We start from the raw sequence: 20,447 nt of genomic DNA on the forward strand, positions 1-20,447 counted from the left end.
TCCAGTAGCTTTTGCATGATTTACGTACAAAGAAAAAAACTTATACATATAAAAATGAAAAATAGCGTTATGTTTAATCTCCATGAATTATTAAAACTAATACTAATTTATTTTTAATATCTATATGAAGAACAATAAAGTATCGCAAGGATGTAGGAGATATTGCTTACTCGAATGTCTAGAATGGTTTTATATGAGAGGACAGAGGCGCCGCGACGCCGCGTCATTGTGGCGTCTTCGAAACAGGGCTTTCGTTGCTCGTGAAAAACTATCTGGCACGCGTTCAGAATATTGTACTTGTACTATATTTTCAAGGACAATTTAGTGAATATTGCGTCATTTATGTAATTACAAGAAAATATTTATGAAATAACCTATCACGATCACTACTAAATCGCCAAGCTTTAAAAAAACTTGAAAGAAAAATATTTGTTACTTGTATAAAACTACTTAATTACTACGTGAGATCTAATAATCAGCCTTAACCTATAGAATGGTGTTGTACGGTTGATATAATAGCAGTTTCGAAAACCCTCAATTGTTTATATAACATTAACTACGCTACTAAGCCAACCCACTAGATATACATATATATCTACGGACAATCCTGCGTCGATTGGTCATCGTTTCATAGCGATACATCCAGTAGTTTTTATTTTAACGTAATGGCATCACATTTAATTATTATCGCTAAAGCTTCGAATTAAAGATCAAAAATATAATATATATATATGTTTTAACAATTTTGGTTGAGTTAACCACTTGAAAGTAAATCTTATGAACTTTAAAATTTAATTTAAACATTAGCCATAGTCATTTTTTACATATTTTTTAAAGCATTTCATTTAAATAAGTACATTGTACATATTAATGTAAGTTTTTTTGTCTCTTAAAGTACAATTTAGGTACTTTAATTAAATTTCAAAAGAGATTATATAGATGTTTTTCTTTTATTTTTTTTGGTTTTATTACGTCTGAAAAAGATGGTCACATCCATTCGTTTTATCTACTTTCATGATAACACCAAAATAAAAATTATGTTAAAAAATAAAATTAAATAACGATGAAAGTATTTTGAATAAAAAGTCAGGGTTACAACTTGAGGATGAGTCAGAATATCGACTGTAAAGCTTTGCCAAATATATCAGAGACAAGGCCACGGGTAAGTTCACGCGATGCAGTAAAACTACCGCTGAATATTTAACATTGGAATTTATAATGGTCTATTTATTCAACAGTGCATCTGATTTAACCTTAGAGATAAGCGTTATGTCACTATTGTATGTTATTATAAATCCGCAATGATATTAATAAGCTAGTTTTTGTTTTAGTAGTAATTGATGTTATTTTAAATAGACCGTAGTTTGATAAAAGAGTACTGCTCAACATGCTTTCCGAGGCACGTGAGTGGACACATTTCCAAATTCCAAACTCCAGAAAGTTATTGAAATGAAAAACAGAAAGCTTTGAACCTAGGTCCTCGAATCTGCAACCTTATATGTAGCCAGTAGACTAACGAGGCGGTCCAATATATTTTTTCTATTTATTGTTTGGAGAATAAAGAATATAACTGAAAGTCGTACTCCTTGATTTAGAATCATAAAAATTTTATATAAAATTTATAAATTCCTTTTATATAAGCATTCTCTTCTATAGATATCTCAATACAGACCACATCTGTAATGAATGCTAGAAATCAATAAATAATGTACAATCACCTGCTGTTGGTCTCCTACATGGATGTGTCAATTGTGGTTGATTCCCTTTGTGGGCTTGCTCGTATAGACCAGTCAAAAGCATAGAGATAGAAATAGATGTGTATAACGGTATCGCAGAGTTTATTTTACCAGGAAACAGGAGGAACACTAGTAAAAAGCACTAAAAATGTCTTTTCATCTAACAAACCCGTATATATAGTTTATATTGTTCAATTAGACAACCAAATTAATTGTCCTCGTTGAATACATGCTAAGCTACACGATATTCTGCTTCGTCAACATTACAAGCATCGTCTTTAGTAGTCGTTAAATACATTGATGAACATTATGCGGTGCTTCCACACTCTGAAATATCGAGTTATACTCTCTAGTGTAACTCGATACTTCAGGGTGTGGAATACTCATATTCTTATAATATATCAAACATATTGTTTTTTTTTAATTGTGAAGACTATTATATCATTGTTCAAGGTGATTTGTTTAATTATACATATTAAGAGCCAATAGCGTATTCGGAACAAAGCAGCCATTTATGTAGATATATATATTATGTCATATATTCACTTACAGATTGCGGTTGTGTTGAGCGTAACCATATTTAATATTTCATTTTCCTATAATTCTCAACCTACTGCCATTAACGTTTTACTACAAATATTGATATTATTTATTTTTATTTTTGAGGAGATTTTCGATAATATATTTATTTATTTGGTAAAAAAATAAATGCTGCAACTACTCTGCTGCTGCTGCAACTGAAAAAAACTAGTTCACTATTAGCAACACACCTGGTAATGACAAAATAATTACCATTGTTATTATTCTAATATGAAACTCTTATCATGAGTCATACCACGTCTCACTGATTGATTTCCCGGCGACGCAACGAATCTTACATATCAATTAAGCCCTAGTTCTCAATATAACGAATACGTGATCTTTACATTAAAGTATTCATTCTATTTAATTATTTTACAGCAAATTAGTAAATAGACAAAGGTATATTATTCAGTCAAATAAAATAAAAAATCGCCTGATATATATTTCGAGCAATGTTGACAAAACTAATCTTAAAAGTAAGTTTATATATACTCAAGTTATATTTTATCGAAGTTTGTACCATTACTCAAAACGATATTCAGAAAATAACTTGAGGGTATGTAAGTCGGGCTGGGTTTATGTTATTCAAACATCGGTTATCCCACCAACACATACTTTTGCTGTGTTTAAGTAAAGCAATGCAATGACAACAAAAAGGAAAACATCAATGTTTATGGTTGAAGGGGGAAAATGGAAAAACGCTGTTGTTAGCTACGAGTTTATCTAATATATAGTACTATGTATCTTGGTTTCATTGGTTATTATTATTTTATAATAAACATTTGTTTGTAAGATATTTGAATAAAACTTAAGAAAAAAACACGTGAGCATGCCCTAAGAAGCATACCATAAAGATCGAGATTTATTCGATACTGATTATATCATATTTAAATTTTAAAGGGTCATTGTAACCATTAAACTATTATTCTAAAGTACAACTCTGTAAGAATTCACTTTGTATCTCACATGTGAAATATTGACAACCGACTTACGCTGATATATATTTTGATACGTCTATCCTATATATATTTTAATTACTCTAGTCAAAATGGCATATCACAATCCGATATTTCATGCTCGTGTTCTGCTCTTAGTTTGTTTCTTATTTAGGAATACTTCCTCAATTTATTAACAATGTATATTGTGCATATGTGAAGAAAATAACATACTTAGTATTTATGGATTAAGACCTTATTCTTGATATTCTTATTAATATTTTTATTATATTGTTATTATCAAAATTTTTATTTAAAAAAAAATTGCTATATATTAGACAAAAAAAAAACTATAAATAGAAAAGGGCTTCGTGAAGTAATATGAACTAATCGTCCGTAAAATGAAATCGTTCACGTAGAAATATTCAAGCTGCGGAGATTCAATATCTCGTTGTGGAGTAAACATTCCATTTCCTTGAGGCGATGGACCAAGATTTGGTATATTGGTATGAGTTTATCTTAACAAAATGAGTTTTTTATTAAGGCTACATATATTAATATTTACTCGGTATCTCAATCATCGTATTAATTCTCATGTACTATATGTATAAAAAATATATACATTTTAGGACATTGAATATTGCAGGTTAAAACTCGGCAATTACCACGGGTTTTCATGTGCTATTTTTGCGTTTATAATACATCGTCTCACAATTATGAAAAAATATATATCTTTATCCCATTTTGTATTGAACTAGAAATGTCTTTATTATTGAGACCAGGATTGTCTGCCGTGCAAGGTGCGTGCGTGCCGAACGAAATATAATTGTCATGTATTTGATATAGATATTTTGTTAATAAAATAATAAAATGTAATATATATAATTCAAAGGGCAATAAAATGCAGAACTTTATTTTTTAAATAAGTGTTTTGCGTGAGATGTTCACTTGTACCAAAGCAAAAAGTCAGGCGGCGCCAATTTCTCCCTTTAGGCAGTCGAACGCCCACTTTATTTCATTTTTGATAAAGTAATAAAGTTATTAGATAAAAATTCTGCTCACTCCATCATCTCCGTCCTTACAGTCAATCAATAACGTCGATATGATTAACTATCTACCCATTCGTCTTCACATGGTTTTACATGGTTTTTGCTTTGTGTTAAATATGCCTTTATCATCGGGGTATATTCTCTAATATTATAAATAAAACAAAACATAACTGAGTAAAACATATTACCTCCTCTACATATTGTCATCAAATGGATACAGCTATCTTCCCATCCTCTATTGATAAGATTAAACAATCTATCCCACCTTTGCAACCCAGATAGTCCGACATCCTCATTCCTCAGATATACAAACAGTTTCCTCAAGTATACAAACCTTCCTCGTCCCCTTACCACTTTTCCTTCTAATCCTCTTTTTTCCTTCTCCTTTAAAGCTCTTATTTATTAACCTCCTATATAAATAACAAACCTCGGTCTTATAAAAGGTTCCCCTGGTACTAGTGTCTAACTCAAAGATTTTTTCATCAAAAATGGCCAAATCACCTCCCTATACATACTGATTCCTCTAAACACTCACTGACCGGCTGCGTTGGCGCAGCCTGTTGGATCCCTAAATTGAAAATAGCTCTTCTATTTAAATGCCCTACTAAAACCTCTATATTTTCCGATGAGGCCATTGCTTTATTGGAAGCTATAATGTATGCCTAGTCACACAAAATAAAATAAGCAACTATTTTATGTGACTCACTGAGCTGTGTTTTGGCCATTAAAGAAAATCCTTTTCGTAGGAAATCAAAACTTTTTATAATTTTTTATGATCTGAGAGGCCCTGTTCTCCTTATATCAACAAGGTCTACAAATTCTGCTGGTTTGGATTCTTAACCATTCAGGTATTACTGGTAATGAGATGGCAGACTCATATGCTAAGATTGCTATCCAATTCTGAGGCGACTTTGGTTTTCATTTCACAGGCACGCTGACCGTTGGGTCTCTTTCTTGGCCATCCATGCACACCTACTCATCTAGCAAAAATAAGAGTTCGTGACCACTCGCTATACCATATCCTGTTCCTTTGTCCCAAATTATTTCATCCCATTTACAACATCCCTCCTAAAGTCCCTCGCCCAATAAATGTTGAATGTTTGTTGACGTTTGTGTTTAGTCCATTTTGTTCGTTCTTATGTAAATATATCAAATGTAATAAAATTAAGCTGTGAATAGTCCTATTTAGTCTCATATTTTATTATATATAGTTTAGAATACTTTTAATTTACCCTATAATTAAATCTTAATGCTTGTATTGTTCTAGGTTAAGGATTAACAAGGAAATTACTACTACTATACTAGTCTTCAAAATTTAATTGAGTTTTTTATCTCAACCGTACCGATCAATCTAATTCATGTCTTCTCCATTTGAATTGAATTGAACAATCTTCCAATAAATTAAATTCAATTTCACGAGACGAGGTCTCTTAACAATATTATCATTTATCACTAATGAATATGAATTTCAAACTCATATTAAGCACATGAACATGCAGCTGTATTTGCTCGAACTACTTTGCATCAACGAGTTTCATTCAGAAGGTCACCTGAGGTCAAATTAAATATTTCAAACATACTTTTATTATCAGTTAATATTGAATAAGAAAATAGTATTAGGTCTTTTGAACATCAAGCTCTCATCTGAAGGGCTCTTTGACCTCTTAAGCCCTCAACCCTGCCCGTTCTTGCTTTAAGTAAGCGAGCCATTGTCTTCTTTGTAAATCGCATTAAGTGGTGTTAGCTTTGCATGTTAGCTTAACTCTATTAGCTATTATTATTTTTTCGACCGGGGTAAGCGGAGTCCGGATAACAGAGAGGTTATCGCAAAAAAAGAGCTAAGAGTAAAAAGTAAGAAAAACAAATATTTAAAACAATATAAATATTAACAATTTTAATGCACATTAGATGTAGCTCTCTCTCCAACTACGTTGACATAAATTACGTAAAAAAACACATGGGTAACAAAAAGTAAAGTTATACTTTTATTTTACTAGTCTACATCAAATTTTTCTTTTACATGAAATTTAATTATATAGATATTATTTCACTCGCTCAAGATAAAGCTCGTCTTATTAATTTGTACCACATTTAATATAATAGCGGGTAGCGCGATAGATTTATCGCTATAATTATGATTCCTAATATTTTGTGATTACTCGTGGAAATTTATTGGATTGTTGCACGCTGACTGTGTGTTGTTTACCGGTTAAAACGTGAAATTGACATCATTTTATTTTTACATTTTTAGTAAAATATCTACAGTTTCCATTATGTCGCGTGAATGTGTTAATATTGCAGAAAACTTTTACTACATATCTGGTAAGGCGACCCATATTAACCAAAGATGCTTAATAACAGTTATTGGACAGTGGATTACTTGGTGGCAGGGCTCATACAACAACAAATGGGCTATACCAAGTATTGTTGTTTTTGTGTGAGTGGGATTGTTGGGCCAGATCTTACAATAAAAAAGTTTGAAATCCAAGACTAAGCTTGAATCCTGAGGAAAAGAACGTCAAACACCTTTCTCTAGTTAATTCCCAAAAAAATCTTCAACCAGCTTTACATATTGAATTGGGACTAATGAAAAAACTTTGTGAAAGCTCTCAACAAGAATTCAAGCATCCAAATACCTGCGAAGTAAATTACCCCGAATAAGCGACGCCAAAATAAAAGGAGGAATCTTTGTCGGACCTGAAAATAGGGAGATCCTAAAGAACCAAAACCTTTGATTCAATTTTACAGAGCTTTGAAAAAAAGCATGGGAAGTTTTTTGAGTATTTGTTAGTTGGTTTATGGGCAATAAATAAATGGAAATTATTTTAAACTTGTGAATAATCTCCTTCAAAATTATTAATTTGTGTGTAATATGTCTCTAAAAATTTTGTTTCTTCATTCTTACCTTGATTTTTTTCCTTATAACAGCGGTCAATAAGTGATGAACATGGTGAACGATTCCAGCAAAATAAGTTCGTTAGGTTCAAATAAATGAATCGGAAAGCAATTACAATAGACAAATGAAAAAGAAGAGAAAATCTCAATTTTATATAAAAAGTAAAAAATAAAAATATATATTAATAAATTGTTTTGGTACTTTAACGTCAAATTTTCTATATTAGATATATTTTCAAAAGAACAGCTATATAAAAAATATGTTAATGTTTTCGTATTCAGTAACCTCAAAGCAGTATATAGTATTTAATTAAAAGGCACACAAAATTTAAATTTTTTAGACCAGTGTTTTCTTGAGTAGTCGAAGAACTGATTATGATATTCTATTATCATGCTTACCGAGCTCTTTGGGTTAATAATAATTTTATATTCTTTTAAAAAATAAACGCTAAACAAAGATGACTATAGGTAGTATTACCTCAAAAGCAAACACGCTAACAAAAAAAAAAAGAGAAAAAGTAAAACGTCACAAACGTATCCTATTGAACGCACTCGAATTCGGCCTTGTAATTTTATTTTCATTGCGCCATAGTATGCTAATAAAATTCTGCTTATCATACATGTTAGGTACAAACACAACAGAGCCGTCACATATAATTTCTATCAACTTTTTAGTCTCATACGAAACTCTATAATGGAAAGTTGAACTTGATCTTAACTGGTTTTTATTAAACTAAGCAACTCGTTCGCAGCATCTAAGTTGAACGACCCTGCTTTTCCCACATTACCACACAATTGTCTGAGGTTGCTGCTCCACAATCTTAAACTAATTAATCTACCTATTAATATTATCATAAATGCGATTATTAACCTAAGGTACTTCTAATAACAATATTATTATTTAATATGAATCAATATTGTATTGTAATAAAGTTATCAATTTGTTTTCAATGTATATAATCATGTTCGCACTAGTATCATATTCTAGTGTGTTTTTAATATGTTTTCTGTAATAGACAAACTACTTAAGAATATGAATCGAAGAAAAATATGTAACTATGTTAAAATGATTATTATTTAATAGTTTTAAATAAAACTCATGAACATTTTTGTGGCATTTATATTATTCGCAAAACGTGTGTTCATGTGTTTTGTCTACTTATGTAAATTTTATAAATTATTCGATTAAAATCATATTATATTTCTTGGTATAAAATATGTTATATAGATAATAATATCTAAGTAGGTCTACATTCATATAGTTTTTACGAAACTTTCCACAAATTCACATCCTTCGTATCCTTGTTTATGAAGTTTGGAACATATGGGGGCTTTTTAAAGACATGAATATTTAATAAGGTGACACAGTTACGTCACTAAAACAATTTTGAAAGTAGACTTAATAAGAAAAAAAAAAACATACAGAATATTTGTCGCTACAAATCATTATTCAAATTAAAAATTATAACATTTCAAATTATGTCATACAGAAGAGCAGGCAAGTTAGATTAAATGGCAATATTCTAGTTGTTAGATGATATTATGTTGGTTGAATTAATTAAAGATCTTAAGATAATATGATCATCTTCACGATATAAAATTAACTCAAGAACCACTTGGGAGCTCATGAGTCAGACCACTAACTAGATATGTTGCATTCGCATTAGAAAGCTATACAATCTTTCATAATTTACATCGAAAGTATTCCTGCTATTACGATCTTGTTAACTTATTGCTATATTGGTGCAAAGTCTAAATAAAGTTTTATCTAGTTAAACTACATAAAACTCTTGCCACTAGTAGGCGTAACGAATGTTTTAAGTTTATGCCCAAATTTGACATTTGGAATACTATTAATCTGTTTACTAAGTTAAGAAAAGATTACGGACCGTAGTTTTCATATAAGCAGCTGTAATTTCGATTCATTGTTTTGATGATATTGATAAACTCAAGGAATTATATAAGTACTCGTTTTCCGACAGTACATTATAATTTCAGAGTCAATGTCTCTTCGAATTACATAAATGCCATCAATTGGAATACTTGTACTGTCTGTCTTTGTTATATTTAATTTAAATAAAAATAATATATTACAAATATCGATAATTATATATTTAATGGTATAGTTAGGCAAACGGGCAAATGACCTACCTGATGTTTAGCGGTCACTTCCATCCATAGACATTAGCCAATGCACCGCCAACTTTGGGAGACATATGTTAAGTCCCTTGTGCCTGTGGTTACACTGGCTTACCCCCCTACGTACCGGTATAAATCAATATTAAGTATTACTGCTGCAAGACGGGCCTGCACAAAACCCTACACCAAATAAATATATAATAATAAATAGTTAAATACCGCATGATTGGCAAGGCTTTTTTAATTGTTTTGTAAGACACGTACGCTACCATAATACGCTTGCGAATCAATGCCAAAAACGTTCACACAAGTGCCAAAAACAATTGTACAAAGTTCGAACTCAATCGGTTTATCGATGTGCGAATATTATAATTGATATAAACCTCAAATGCTGAAAGATAAAGCTACGGTACAACGGCTCTAGTTCTATCCAGTATTCGTGCGGTATTAACTCACTTTAAGCTGTAAACCTATGGTTTATAATAATTAAAAAGGATTTTTAGTATTTCTTAGAAATAGGGATGATATATTTTTTTTATTTTTTGTATATTGTTTGTTTTACTTTTACTTCACCAGTATCAGTCCAAGGTACGTAAAATCCTCTTATAAATTTTAAACCAGTTCCCATTGATCAGATATATTATAACCACTTTTGGATCTGGTAACACTATAAACTAGTACTAAACTTTATTTATTTCAGTACAGATATCACATTTTTTTTACACATCAACAACAACCGATTTTTTTTTTTTTAATTAATTATTCCAAAATGTCAATTGCTAACTAATTAACCGTTGAAATTCTAAAAAAAGGTATATGAAATAAAATAATAAGCAGAAAGACTTACAATATCCTATACGGTGTATTCTAGTATGAGACGTCATTATAAAGTCTTACAGGTAATTTGTTAATATTAAAATAATATTACTTTAATACTCGATCTGGTTATTCAATATACAGAGGGCATTTACACATAAAATGTATTTATGTTAATCAATTTACATATTGAAGCCTTTAGCTAAAAGTAATATTAATTATAATTTAGACTTACATAGGTTTACACAAAAAATGTATGATAAAGCAATTTCACACTATAGTTCCTTTACTGTACAATAATCGTGTAGCCTTTAATTTACTTTACGGCATATCATCAATGGAATGGCGGTTATGACGTCATCTAATGACCCTCTATTGCGTTCACGAGGCTCCAAGAGCGAAGATTATAGAGCTGAGAAGGAATATTACTAATAATGAAAATGAGGGTACTCATCTGATAAATATAATCTATGGTGAGGCATTGCTATATTTTTAGCTTCATATAAACAAATTTTCAAAAATATGGACAATAATGTAAATGTATTTTAATTTAACAGAAATATACTCGTCATATATTAGATGCCAAAGCAAGTAATAGAATATATATCCGCAAATATTCTATATGAATACCAAATACGTCTTGTTTTACCGTTCAATTTAGCTTTTAATAACCCTCGTTTTTTAAGTCTGCTACAAAAATGCTTAATCCTTACTAGGAATAAAAGGGTTCGTTAAATGAAGCCATATTTATGCAAATTGTAGTAGATTATATTGAAGCTTTCCAATTTCATACGTTGGAAGTCTTTACACCTGCGGTAACGACGAAAACATTATCACTTTATTTTTAATGACAGTTAGTCGATAGCACGGACGTATTTAGCAGTAACATGTTTTAATTATTTTGTAAATTTAAATTGTGCAGAAATATCTTTCTCTAGAAGTTTATCTTATTTCACTTAATTTATAAAGGCATTTTCTAGAGGCATTAAAACAAAAACAGACTGAGTCAGACTAGTATTCGTCCCCGACCTTGATCGATGTATGTGAGTCCTCGATTCAAGTCGAGATCGCGAGATGCAAGACTTGTCGTCTTTCGTGACGTAACCCGCTGTTTCGATCAAACCGACGTTAAGGTTAGACCGTGCGCAGGAGCAAAGTAAATAAAATATAAAAATTGTTTAAACGAATTTACTCTTTTATACAAAGTAAATACTTCAAATTGTAAGTGTGTTATGTTTCCTTTGTGTGTGTTCCAAGTGCTACGTGAAATAAGTTAATGTTCTATTTATTTTGTGTTTAAACACATTATATTCTAAATTGTAACACCATAAGGTAAGTGAGACTTCTATATTGTTATTTTTTAAGATTCATCAATAATATAAATATTAAAAACAATCAATATAATCAAACAAAAGCGTATTTAATATCAATTGGATGTTCTCAACAATTTACTAAAATAATAATATTAGTTAGCAAAAGTTCTTCGTATTAATCAATACGCCTGGTTTTAATATAGAAAAACCATAGCCATTGACCTTTTAAACAATGTCAAGGCAAACGCAGCTGACCATAAAACGTACAGGTGTATTATAAAATTAATTTTAGCCCCTACTAAGGACCTACTATTTTTTTTTAAGTTACCTCTCTGTTGAAATTTTATTCAAAGTCAAATACAAAATACAAACGAGTTGAAAAAATTTTAAAAATAATATTATTGTATTCAGGCTATTTTTTTTACCACTTTTAAAATGTATTTATTTGATTGTCATTAAAAAATATCATAATTATCAATCTACTATTAATTTAAGGTAATTCCTATTTGATAATGTTTATTTAATGAACACTAACATTGATCAATGCATACATACGAGGTTTGTTCAAAAGAAAAGGTGAATTTTGAATTTTCTCGGGCAGTGTACACTCGATCATCGTTTTTTTCTTTTTATTATGTTGGTACACATATGTTTCTTATATGTTGACATTATCAGCCATTTTGGATTAGTGTTTGTTTTTGACAACTGAAAAGGTTAGTAGTGTTTTTGTGTGTTCTTCGATTTCTTAATTTTGAAAAAAAAATAGATCAAAGAATCTGTATTAAATTTTGCGTTAAAAACGGAATAAAGTGCTCCAACGCACTTAAAATGTTGACTGTGGCATTTGGCGAGTCTACTTTGTCACAAAAAAGTGTTTATAAGTGGTACAATCGCTTTACAGAAGGCCGAGAAGATGCTGAAGACGATGAGCGTCCGGGAGTTGCAATCACGTCAATAAATGAAGAAACCATCGAAACAGTGAAGAAAATGGTTTTGGAAACAGGTTGTACGGTTAATAAGGAGTACTACAAGGAAGTTATGCAACGTTTACGTGAAGCAATTCGCCTCAAACGATCGGAATTATGGAAAAAGAAATCATGGATTCTGCATCACGATAATGCACCAGCTCACACTTCATGACTGCACGTGATTATTTGGCCAAAAACAATACCATAATCATGCCTCAACCACCTTATTCACCAGATATGGCTCCCTGCAACTTTTTTCTATTCCCAAAACTGAAGAGAATAATTAAATGAAAGCGTTTTGCTACTATTGATGAGACAAAGTCGGAATCGAAGAACGAGCTAATGGCCATACCGAAAAACGCATTTCAGAAGTGCTTCGAGGATTGGAAGAAGCGCTGGCATAAGTGCTGTATATCTGAGGGGGATTACTTTGAAGGTGACAAAATGGATAATGATGAATAAATAAATACTTTTAAAAAAAAAATCAAAATTCACCTTTCCTTTTGAACAAACCTCGTATCTCTATTCAATTTATATTTAGAACTATGAGGGAAATGTTTACATTTAGTTCTAAAATTTAGCAAATATAGTTTATATTTTTAATGTCAATAAACATCACGAATTGAATAAATATAGGAATATTATTCAACTGAACTTACACTACATTATTTGAAGTATTAAAAAAAATATATGATCACACATTTTTTTTGTAATAGATAGACGGACCGGCAAATGGGCCACCTGAGGTTAAGAGGCCAACGCCGCCAATAGACATTGGCGCCGTTAGCAATAATAACCACCCCTTACTTCGCCAATGCGCCACCAAACTTGGGAACTAAACTAAGATGTTATGTCCCTTGTGCCTGTAGTAACACTGGCTCACTCACAATCAAGCCGGACCACAACATTACTAAGTATTGCCGCTTGACGACAGAATATGTGATGAGTGGGTAGTACCGGACAGGTTTGCACAAAGCCCCATACAATACATAAATATTGTTGTTTAAATTTTTGTTTTCATTGTAAACAAATGTTTTGTAATCTCTGGCCGTTACACTCTCTCTCTCTCTCACACACACACGCACACACTCATAGCTAGTTTGTCATATCTTTCCCCTCCATGTAATGGGTAAAGTAGAAGGTTTTTTCACTTTCTTCGTATCTTTGTAACATCAACGTACTACCTTGAGGTTATACTTATGATTTTTCATTGTAGACCCCGTTTTTAAAATAGGCCTACAAAGTTGCCTGCAATGGCCTTCGAACCTATGTTTTTAAGCTTAGATACACATAAAAAATTATTCTTAACTTTATGTATTATACTTAGTGTAAATATAAGTGACCAATGAACACATTTGTATTATGTAATTTATATAATTTTTTGACGTCAAGGAATTAGTTTACTTTGAAACTACAACGATTTAAAAGGTAACCGGCTTATGTACGGTACTTTGTATAAGTAATTACCTAATATATTTTTAGACAAAAACGTTGAATATGTCTCAATTTATTGTAGAATGTGCTTGTTTTTTGCCGTAAATATGACTGAATAATCTGTGATCATTCCTCAGAACCCGTAGCCAATTGTATGACTATTTGAATAAATTATAATTTGAATATGAATTGATCTTGTTCGACAACACATTTTTTGTGATGTAAACGACAACTTTATCGAGTTTTATTATTATCTATATTATTATGTTAGTGTGATTACTTTATAACGCGATACCCGAGAACGTCTGTTTTAACTAAATCTGACCATCCATCGCTTAAGCTATGCTAAAAAATATTTCTGAATTAACTTTTATGAAAATAAAATATATATTGTGGTTTGAAAATTTTAAGGACACTTAAATCAACATTATTTTTTGCTTAATAATTATAATCCAATGCATATTGATTAAATTAAATTAAATTTACACATAAATTAACCTGTATCATATTTTTTTATATAAAAGCTCTCCTGTATTACCCATAATTTTAGCAAATGTAGACTACCTATTGGTACAGCGCCGAATAAAATAACGCGGTTCGTCAGAAAAACACGTCTAATTAATTTTATTTTGATAATATCTTTTTTACTTTAGCTCTTTTAAGTAAACTCTGAAACAAGTTAACCTAATATGAATACCTCTGTTATATTAATTAGGTTAACATTTTTTTTTTATATATTGTATTGGTGGTACCTACCTAAGACTAGCGATAGTTCGAGACTTAGCTACATAGCTATATTTGGCACTAAAGAAACACATTGTCGGAAAATTTTCAAAAAGTATAAATAGTACGTATAAAAATCGGATTTTTGTATTTAAGGGACCTAACGTGAATGTCAATAATGATTTGCTAAAGGTCACTGGTCATGTAGATAACATTAAACCCCTGAACATACTGTAAAGCGGTTCTGAACACGGGAGTCGTGTCACGTGGTGTGTTGTTAGATTAATTTTAATACTTTTTTCTGTTTGTTTCTTTTTTTATTTTGGAGTTTAAAGTGCAACTAATTTAATGCATCGTTTCGAAATTGTAAGTAACAGAAGTGTACTATGCGTAAAATATTTATAGAAAAAACAAATACTATAAACAAAAAATTACGCGATCAGTGTTAGGGTGATGATATCAGTCAGCTTATTAAATTAAATGTCCCATAATCTTAGTCCTAGCTTAGACAACTGTACATCTAAAAATCTCACTTACCGATCACAGGACCCAAAAGTTATTCGTTTCTTGTATAAATAAATTCTTTAGGAGCATATTCTTGTTTATAAATAAGAAATTAAAAGTGCAGTGGCATAATATTTCTTTTATATTTCTCATTTCCAGAACCCGAAAAGACGGAATATGTCTAGAAAATTTTTATTCTGTTTTCCACTTCGACTGGGAAACATCGTGTTTGGATACATCGTGATCGTAAGTACCTAATTTAATTCTATATTACATTCAAAATACATGTTTTATTTATTATATTTATATTATATTCAGATTCTAATGATAAGTGACGCAGTGACTTAGTTTATGAGTTAATTCAAAGGAGATTCGATAAAGAAAATCGAGAAGCCGCAATTGTCCTGTGGTTAGACCACGTGACTTTGAACCGAAGATTTCGAGTTAAAATCCAAACAAGCACCTTTAAATTTTCATATGCTTAATTAATGTTTATAATTAATCACGTGCGCGGTGGTGAAGGAAAACGTTGTATGGAAGCTTACATATAAATATATCAGATGGAATTCTACTATATATATTCATAATAACCTATAAAGCAGTCAAACCTCCTTAAAATAAACTTACTGTAACTAACATATTCTATTTATATCATTTAAAACTCTTCGCGTAATAAATCAAACGATAAAATTTATTAAAGTCTATCCCATACACGTATTTGCTATATTTTTTCATAAGTGTCATTAAAAGTAACGATACCTAAAAATTTACCACTAGTAATGGCTGACGATTCATTGACCTTTAAAAATTTCAAATAACTACATAAACCCTTAGTATCAGTATAAATAGATTATATATAAGAGGCAAACTTAAATATTTTATTTTCTGTTTTCAGATCTTTGGTTTAACCTTACTACTCTTCGAAATATACCAGCTATATACGGTCCTATATGATAATCACACGGACTCGAGCAACATTGAAAATAAAAACTATATTATGGTTGTATCATATTTTGTAACATATGCAACTATTGGATTCCTGTTATCACTGTTTGCAACAATATTTACAATCGGTGCTTACAAGGTAATTAAAATTGACATTTTCGAGTAAATATCGGATAAAATAAGATTTATACTAAATCTTAACACAATGTTACAAATATAATTTATGTAGTGGTTTTTTTATTCCTTAAATGATTGTTATTTACTATCATAGTTTTGTTATTTTTAAATTCTTATTGGAAGTTAAATTTTATAACTTTTATCTTTTAATTTTCATTGTAATTATTTCTTATAAATGTTGCCTCAGTTAAATAATCAGTGTTACCACTACAATTTAATTTAATTTTTTTTATGGGAACAACTATGTATAGTGTACATTAATAACCCAACATTTGTAGGTAGTGGTGAACGAAATATAGACAATAAATTATTCATAAACAACAGTTGATAGTATAAATTCGTAACAAACATGTTTTTTAAAACTAAATAAAGAATCTTTGTTTGTTTCAGTTGAGGTTTAGAGCTATCAAGACTTTCTTCGTGTACAGCTTCATCCATATCTTCTTCACTATTGTTATGATCGCGTGGGAGACATTAAATAGAAATTGGTGGATGCTGGGAGTTCTAGCTGTATCAGATGGTAAATAAATCAAAGAATTATTACTTTTATTGTTAGTTATTCAAAAATATACAGTTTAATATATTATGACTAGATTCCTCCATCATTATTTTATTGATGTATGACCTTGTCGACACGGCGGCGTCTATTAAGTTGATAGGGGATGAAATGGCACATTTATTAATATATTTAAAAACCTCAACCAAGGTCAATATTTTATTTTAGATATACATAGTCCAAAACAATAAAAACTTTTTAAATATACCTGCTAAAATAAATCTGTAAAACCAGCTATGTCTATACGGTTAATATTAATCGTCGGATCATTTAGTAGTTCCACCAGGAAAGTTTTGATAGTTGGATCTCTCACGTCATATATTTATTACCCGTACCGCCTTATTAGAAATATCTGCCCTATTTTATTAGCTCCACCTCGTACTCCTTCGCTTAGCAATTTATTATGGAATAGTTATATAATAAATTAAGCTAGAGGAAATTTTCTTAAATTTACGCCAACACGCGTTATGGCCAAATAACTCATTTCCAATCCATCATGAGATCTATCTCTAGTAAGAAGCGGGTTTTTCGTAGGATTATTGTTATCCTCATGTTCCTCGATTTATGAAATCAACAAGTGTTCAAATCTCCCAATAAACTTAACACGTAACAACCTTCTTTAACACCTAAATGTACTATATCCTCCTGCCCTTATCCCAATTTTACTTGGGGTCGGCGCAGCATGTCTTCTTCTTCCATACTTCTCTGTCAGACGTCATCTCACAAGTAACACCTAAATGTACTATAAAAAATAAATAAAGCAAGCAGCCTGTAAATGACCCAGTATGAGCTAACGCCCCCACTTTCTTTGAGGAAAAGTTTTGAAGCTAAAATAAAAGCACCACGCTATTCAAATGCGGGTTGGTGGATGCACGCGTTCTAATCACTGTGACAACTCACCTCTTTTATTATAATAGTCACATCATAAATTCTACAAACATATAGCCTACTTTCTATAGTTCAACGGCTACAATTAAATAGAAATACCGCAGCGAATTCCAGTTGTGTTATTTTGTTCCCTTCTCACTCTATGTGACGTCATGCGACAAATAACGGAATTTTAGTTATGACATTTTATGTATATTGTAAATGTGTATAAAGTGTATTAATACAAAGATTGTTATTTATATTTTTAAACAATATTTGTGCCAGTAAATATATAAAATATGTTTAAAATATATATTAAAAACGAACATAATTTTCATTATCGATAAACAATATGTAGAAGAGAAGACGTTTAATATTTTATTTGTCGTTGCCATTTTATAAAACGTTAGTTTTATAGCAGAGTTACTATTGGGCTATTGCCGATGCGGTTCGATATAATTAACATCTCTAACAGGCGATAGCTTGCCAATTCAATACACTTATAAAACTCTATTTCAATATTTTTATTTTTATCAGTAATAAAATAATTGTATATTTTTAATAATTATAATGACATCTAATATGAATGTTTAATCGTTGCAGTGATCTTGATGGCGTCGTTGTTCGGCGTTAAATATTTCATAGATGCTGTGAAAAGCGGCAGAGTCTACCATCGCCCAGAAACTGGAAGATATTGATATTATTTAAAATCTTTGAACCTTCTTTCAAGGGCCGCTTAACACTATACCCTTAACCACACAGAGCTTGACCTTATGTCAATCCTTTGTAAATGTATAGGATGCTCTGAACTGGGCCCACGAGCCCTTAGTGTCCTGGGGAGACAGGGAGTAAACTATACATAAAATATAAAAATTTACTGATTTAATAATTTGATTTTGATAGTTCTGTTTTAAAAATTCTTAGTACCACTTGCATTAGAAGTTTTTTAATGTACTAATATATTATTTAACAATTGCCTGAAATTATGTATGTAGATTTTTACTCATACAGGAAATTTATCGGAGTTCTATTTAAAATTAAATTATATTATAGTATTCATATAAAATATGACTTATGGGTATTGCATCCAAAGTACTCTGCCAATCAATACTCTACTAGAGGAGGCGCTGAAATCGAATGGGACGATGAGAGAAATGCTGATGCCAAAGTATTGGATTTTAAAGTCGAGTCAAGTACCTTCGAAACGATAAAATTGTATGATTAAAGTGTTTGGCAAAAATCCTTGACAGATCGATCAACATCCGAGAATATTCATGCTTGTACAGATTTTTTGTTACAATAATTATATCTCTACATACTTCATATGTATGATTTATAAGCAAACATAACTAATATTATATAAGTTATATAAGATCTTAATATTTATCTTATTAATGATAAGACTATATTAAATTATCTTTTGATTATTGTTAAAGCGTTGAGTGTTTTAATGTAACCCTTTTTGCCCAGAGAGAGTAATTTTCAAGTTTTTTGTTTGGTTTTTTGGCTTTGATAATTCAATAATATCTATCTTTCTATATAGATAGATGATAAAAACGAGTGGAGTTAATACTTGTTGCCTACCAGTCAATATACCCTATATTATATCAATTTAATTGTATTTAGGTTTTTTTTCAACGCGTCGTCACAACGGCCCACTGCAAGAAATATTAACATTACATACCAAATGCGACACAAACGTTGAGAACTATAGGATCTTATATCCCTTACCTGCAGTTACACTGGCACACTTCAAGCTGGACCAACAGTACTAAGTTTAGCTGTTTGGCGGTAGAATATCCTAAACAAAGCCCTATTACCAAGTGTATAACATGATTTAATTGTATTTAGAGTGTTAGAAAAGAGTATCTACTGAGTTTCTTGCCGGTTCTTCTCGGTAAAATATGTATGTATATGTATATTTCTCACCGGTCACGGTGGTAGGTTCATATTTAGTATAATTCAATAAAGAAACGATTCAATAGTGCTTGTAACTTACGTACTTGAAAAGTATATTTCGGTATAATTAAGTTATTTGTGTCAGTAATTTTTGATTTGTTTCAGTAATTGTTGTTTTTTTTAACTATGTTGGTGTTGGGTTAGAACAGATGGTTAAAGCTGAACAAAAAAAAAGCCTATTGCTATTTCTCTCTTACATATAAGGTTAGAAAGGAATACCATATTTATAGATCTGTCAAATCAGTTTATAGATAGTATGACGATAATGTATAAATAGTGGTTAATGCGTGCAAGAACAACAGCAATACTACCTAATTCGTAACTCCAAGCTGCTACTATACCCACAAAATTATTTAAACGCGATTCAAATGAATACGAAACAAAAATAAGATTTTATAAAAAAAATGTGCTTTATACATAATTATTAATATCTATGAAATCTCTGTTCTAAAGTTATTTGTAATGTAAAGGCAGTCCGTCCTTCACAAGGCATCGCGGCCAACTGACTGGCATTTGAACCAAGCGATTTAATTTGAGCGCAAGTTATAAGTTTTTATTTATTTTCCATTATTTTAGTGAGCATGTAAAACTAATTCCTAAAATACGTTGCTTAATAAATATTGAGCACGATGATATATTTTTCAATGAATTATTTTCAATCTATAACAATAAAAAATAGTTTTAATAAATATACGCAAGTTTAGACGGACGCGAACGCGATTTTCGAAACCATTTTTCTTAATAATACATATATGCGAGGATGTTAAATTGTTGAATACTATACTTTATTTACTCATAAATGTATTTATTGAATAAGTTAGTAATTAGGGATAGGCAATTTTTTATTAT

The 20,447-nt window shown here is 30.5% G+C and overlaps 1 protein-coding gene across 3 annotated transcripts; it reads left to right on the forward strand.

Moving 5' to 3' along the window:
- The first annotated feature begins 11,112 nt into the window (after positions 1–11,112).
- On the forward strand, positions 11,113–19,055 carry LOC125068690. Of its 3 annotated transcripts, none has more exons than XM_047677969.1 (5): positions 11,113–11,484; positions 15,254–15,340; positions 15,990–16,178; positions 16,607–16,736; positions 18,243–19,055. In XM_047677969.1, the coding sequence occupies exons 2-5, from the start codon at positions 15,272–15,274 to the stop codon at positions 18,335–18,337; spliced, it is 483 nt and encodes a 160-aa protein (XP_047533925.1). In that variant the 5' UTR covers positions 11,113–11,484; positions 15,254–15,271; the 3' UTR covers positions 18,338–19,055. The 3 variants fall into 3 exon arrangements, with proteins under 3 accessions (XP_047533925.1, XP_047533926.1, XP_047533923.1); XM_047677970.1 differs by lacking the exon at positions 11,113–11,484 and adding an exon at positions 13,544–13,562; XM_047677967.1 differs by lacking the exon at positions 11,113–11,484 and adding an exon at positions 14,802–14,956.
- The last annotated feature ends 1,392 nt before the right edge of the window (positions 19,056–20,447 follow it).

The sequence above is a fragment of the Vanessa atalanta genome, chromosome 14, assembly GCF_905147765.1.
Source record: "Vanessa atalanta chromosome 14, ilVanAtal1.2, whole genome shotgun sequence".
Taxonomy (NCBI): Eukaryota; Metazoa; Arthropoda; class Insecta; order Lepidoptera; family Nymphalidae; genus Vanessa; species Vanessa atalanta.

What these genes read in the sequence shown, in the direction of transcription:
- LOC125068690 (XM_047677967.1), top strand. An exon ending in TTACAATCGGTGCTTACAAG is followed by an intron (nt 16,179 to 16,606) that starts GTAATTAAAATT and finishes TGTTTGTTTCAG; the next exon opens with TTGAGGTTTAGAGCTATCAA. An exon ending in AGTTCTAGCTGTATCAGATG is followed by an intron (nt 16,737 to 18,242) that starts GTAAATAAATCA and finishes TAATCGTTGCAG; the next exon opens with TGATCTTGATGGCGTCGTTG.